This window comes from Neltuma alba, unplaced genomic scaffold (genome assembly GCF_004799145.2).
Source record: "Neltuma alba isolate B1F8T4 unplaced genomic scaffold, ASM479914v2 tig00011151_pilon, whole genome shotgun sequence".
In the NCBI taxonomy this organism is placed as follows: Eukaryota; Viridiplantae; Streptophyta; class Magnoliopsida; order Fabales; family Fabaceae; genus Neltuma; species Neltuma alba.
This window is the reverse complement of record NW_021635885.1, coordinates 1-4,802: the sequence shown is the minus strand read 5'-3', so window position 1 is coordinate 4,802 and position 4,802 is coordinate 1. Positions and strand designations below refer to the sequence as shown.

General features: G+C 39.1%; 1 protein-coding gene across 1 annotated transcript; it reads left to right on the top strand.

Annotated features, from left to right (window-relative positions):
* Window positions 1-1,947: 1,947 nt before the first annotated feature.
* On the top strand, window positions 1,948-2,751 carry LOC114761926 (protein GLUTAMINE DUMPER 5-like). Its single transcript, XM_028951375.1, has one exon. It carries the CDS (start codon window positions 2,019-2,021, stop codon window positions 2,505-2,507), a length of 489 nt encoding a protein of 162 aa, XP_028807208.1. The 5' UTR covers window positions 1,948-2,018; the 3' UTR covers window positions 2,508-2,751.
* Window positions 2,752-4,802: the final 2,051 nt, after the last annotated feature.

Genomic DNA, 4,802 nt, shown 5'->3' with positions numbered 1-4,802 from the left:
TCGGACTTGATATAAAAATTAATTTAATATTAAATTTGATTTTAAATATAAGATCTTAATCTATTTATATCTTTTTTTTTTAAAACAGTCGCTCTAATAGTTACACATGTTAAATGTTTTATCAAATAATAGTTCTAATTAATACACATGAATAATAGGAGTATTTTAAAAAAGACAATTAATACTATTTATTACAAATAATTGACTTAACTCAAATTAATCAATTAATTGTTAAACACCTCACAGAGATGGGAGCAGTTTTGCATGATATGGAACGATATTTTGACTACCAATGACGAAGTGAATTTCATGAGCGAGTTTAATGCCGATTAGTCAAAAAGTCATCCACGTCTGTTCAGAGTACAAGGGGACCATACACATTAAAAGGAACTGACTAAAGTTGTTGTTAAAATGAATTTAATTAATAAACCATGAATCGGTTCTTGTTTTCACGTGGTACATCACATAGATATGGCATCAAAGATCCATTGACTTGCAGCGTTGTGGATGTGAGTCATGGAGCAATATGTGACAATTCAAGTGGTAACTTGGTGAGGGAATAACAGCAGCATTTGAGGAGTGTGATTTGGGAGGATATAATGGATGGGAATATAATGTTATTACACCACCAATTAAATCAAGAATTTAATTGGAGCAGTGCAGATGTGAAAGCACATAAGCAAAAGAGTGAAAATGAACAGCAATTGGATGTGGGATGTGAATTAATGATTGTTGTGTAGTTATAGGAAGCTCACACCCAAATGAATAGGAACCCCACATGAAATGAAGTTTGCATTTTAAATCAGATAAAGGGGAATGCAAAATGATGAAACAAAAGGAAAGCTGTATTAGCTTTGTTTCCACTTTGCCCACACTTGGTATTCTCTTTTATCACCCTACTTGATCTTTTTTGTGTCGTTCTTTTCATTATGCCATCGCCCGCTTAGTGCGCTTTCACTGTGCCCCTCCTCCCTCCCCTCCCCTCCCCTCCCCAGTGGATTACTCTCCCTCTCTCTCTAATTTCCCTGTCATTTTAATATTGTTCCTCAATTACTAAAATAATATAATTATGACATCATCTCCCCTCAAGCGTTCCTTTCCATGCGCATTATTGGGCAGTGTTAGTGGAGTCTGAGAATATTAACACTGCCTCTTTCCTTGCCTGCGCATCTCATAAAGCAACAATATTATCATTTTCTGCATCTCCTTATTTTCTTCATCCTAGCCCCACTCTTCCCGAATACCAGATTAAAAGCTAAATGACATTGTTCCCATGTGACATCATCCTGTCTCCATCCGCCATTAACATCTTCTCCCTGATCTCTCTGTCTCTGGGTATGCCCGTTTGTGCAGACAAAAAGCCATTTCTCTCACAAATTTGAATGACCACATCTCATTCATATTCTTAGGCAGTACTCCCAAATTTCATTGCCAAACAGACAACATTTGAGAGGCAAAACATCCCTTTCTGTCTTCAATCGCCCTCCGTTCTGCAGCGAAACATGAATATAGTTAACCCTTTTTTTCTGACTTGTTATATTCTGAAGCAAAAGAATCACTATAATTAGTATTTGTATATGATCAATGTTATATATGAGAATTATAAATTCTCATACGATGTGAAAGCAGTAACTGAAATCATCAGGGGAAGAAGGAATAAATCCCGCGAAGGGGACCCACACCACGCTTTAAGTCCAATCAAAAACACAAGATTAGCACCACCTAACCCATGATCAAACGCAAGGGTTGGTTACTATTACCGCTGCCTATTCAAGTAACCCTGTGCTCTGTCCCCTTTGCCAAGTCCCGTGCAAAAAAAGCCAACACAAGTGTCCCGTGCATCGCACGGCTGTCCAATCATCTTCATCTACACTTCTTTCTTTCTCGCTCCTTATAAATACCCTGCCTCTCCTCTCCCTTCTTCTTCACTTCACATTCACATTCACATTCTTCCCCTACATCTAACCATCCTCTACTTTCTCTTTACTCCCACAGTAAAAGCTACCCAAAAAGCTGAAATGAGAACTGTTCCCAACTCTTTCAGTCCCTCAAGTTCCCTGGCCCCTGGTGCTTCTTCATTGAGCTCTGTGCAACGCTCTCCATGGCACTCTCCGGTTCCTTACCTCTTCGGAGGGCTCGCTGCCATGCTGGGCCTCATAGCCTTTGCTCTTTTGATCTTGGCTTGTTCTTACTGGAAACTTTCTGGTTTCTTGCAAAGCGAAGAAGGGTCCGAGCGAGACCTGGAGAGCGGCGATGTCCAGAAACAGAGTGACTCTGCCAACAACGAAACCGTCACCGTCTTCGAGGAGAAGATTCTGGTCATCATGGCTGGAGATGAGAATCCCACATTCTTGGCCACCCCTGTCTGCTCTAAGGCTTCATCTCTGGGAGATGGAATTTGCAAGGTTGGTGTCGACGCTCAAGAGAGATCTGAGAAACAGGAGAAGGAGACGGAGTGCGAAAATCAACAAGGTAACCAAGACGAGCAACGACAAAACCAGCAATGAAGACAAGTTTCCTGCCTCCTCCTTTTGGTCTTGTTTGTTTTAGATCTTAGATTTGAGCGCGAGGGAGTGTGAGAAATTGAGAATCACATTTGTCTTCATTATTTGTGACCATTTTTACTTCTCCTTGTTTTTATTTTGCCCGTTTTCTGGGTTTTGGGCCATCGACCTTATTGGTCTTCCATGATTCGGGAAGTGTAAATTCTAGTCGAGAAGAACTTATAAATGACGAGCCATGTTTCACTCAGAGGACAGCCAGATGGCAGTACTAGAATATATAAGGCGTCATCACTTGTGTTAGTTTCTTCACATATTGCAGAACTTATTTCTGATTTTGAGATTCTCATTGTGAAGGAGGAAGAAGGAGTTAGGAAGTTACGAGTCTGGGAAACTTTCACAGCGTTTGAAATAAAATGAGAGCAGAGAGTGAAAATGTGGGCGACACGTGTGAGATATGGATTGTATTGGAGGAGCACCGCAGGGGATTAGCTGAGGCCTTGAGGAGTTGATGGGATGAATTCACGAGAGTAATAGACAGGACGGCTGCGGAAGGCCGCGTCGCTTTTACTGTTGACTTTGCATGCGCTGACCATTAACTACAGCCAGTAATGTGCATCTTTGGAGGTTCAAGTTTGCCTCTTCTTTTGGAAAACACAGAAAGTTCTCACATTTTCCTAAACAAATAAAGAAACGAAGTAAGGAGATGAATGGATTCTCAATTCCTGACAGTGCAGAGTATTTTTGCGCTGCGTTAGTACAATAGAGTTATGCTCTATAGTGACTATTAAAGGTTTTTCTTTTTTCAAATGAGATGCAGTGAGTGGGATTTATTCATGTTGGTCCTCTAAATAAATAATAATAAGGAGAAGCAAAAAACGAGTTGTTGATGTGTGCCATGTCTTTTTATATTCTTTAACCGAACGAAATTATATATATAGAGAGAGAGATTATAGTAACAGAAGAGTAAAGTTGAACGAAGGTAGCGTGCGCAGGATCCGTTCTGTGTTCGGATCCCTGCGAGGGCAGAGTTTTCTTTGGTTCTCTGTTCATAGTCCAGCAAAGGCGCACAACATCCCGAGAACAAGACAATGACTGGGAATAGTTATCTAAATAAAATAATAATACAGACATGTTGAATTAATTTTAGTTTTAAATAAAAGACTTATTTCTCATAGTTATTAATTTTTTTTAAATTATCCGGATACTCCCTCAATCAAATAGAAGTAGTAGGAGAGGTGATATTAAAGAAGATGATTGTGGTGTTTTAAGAAAAACTTGTCATATTTTTATAATTAACTAGCTTATCTATTTTTTTAATCTAATCAAATTAGTTAAATAGGTCTTATATTAAAAATAAAAAGAGTATGATGCGAAATATGGCACTTTGAATAAATGAATAATGCGGGGGCGAATGAGTTTGTGAAGAGAGGAGGAAAAGAGAAAGCGAGCACGTCTCAGGATTGCTTCTCTGAAACTCACGGAACCAAATCAAGCGAACTTCACTTGACCCAAATTTGGTAGGAAAACCGCAGCTCAAGTTCCAAGACTCATCCCGACAAGGCTCTCAACAATTTCTATAAATTGCAAATAAACTGAAACATAAGTCATGCATGACATATGTGAGTTCCACGAGTCAAGCGCCGCCTTCGGGTCTGGGATATGCTCTCCCTCTCTTTTTCCCCTCATTCGCAACCTTCAATTTTATCAGATCACAATACAATTATTTAATTTTATCAATTTTGCATTGCCTTAAGAAGTGATTTTCATGTTTACCAGTGAGAACATAAAGCGGATGGAAGGAAAACGGGGATTGTGGCATTCAGGGTTTGGCGGGAGGCTTGCTGGTCAAGAAGCCCAATAATATTTGGACTTTGGAGATGAAGATACGAACCCGATATTCGGCCTATCGGGCCTCCCAAGAAACCCCATAATTCAAAGGTCAAACACGTCATGTTCATTTATTCCATGCCTTGCTCTCCAAACAAAGGACTGAAGAAAATGGGGGGTGCGGCGGGCTGGAGGGGACCAAAGCGTCAGAAACGTGACCAACTTGTTCATTTTATACTACCTCCGGTCCTAATTATAAGAGCTAGTAGGCTAATTTGAGGAGATTAAGGAAGTAAATTGAGTTAGTTATTTGTCCTAAATATGTGTTTGTATTTCCTAAAATATCCTTACTAATCAAATGTATTAACTAGAACTATAATTATTAGAAGAATTATTTTAAAAAAAAAGAGTAAATATGAGTGATAAAGGGATTAGGGTCTTATATTAGAACTAAAATAAAAGTTAAATAGG

Coding starts and splice junctions, on each gene's coding strand:
- LOC114761926 (XM_028951375.1), top strand. CDS start 2,019: ATGAGAACTGTTCCCAACTCTTTCAGTCCCTCAAGTTCCCTGGCCCCT.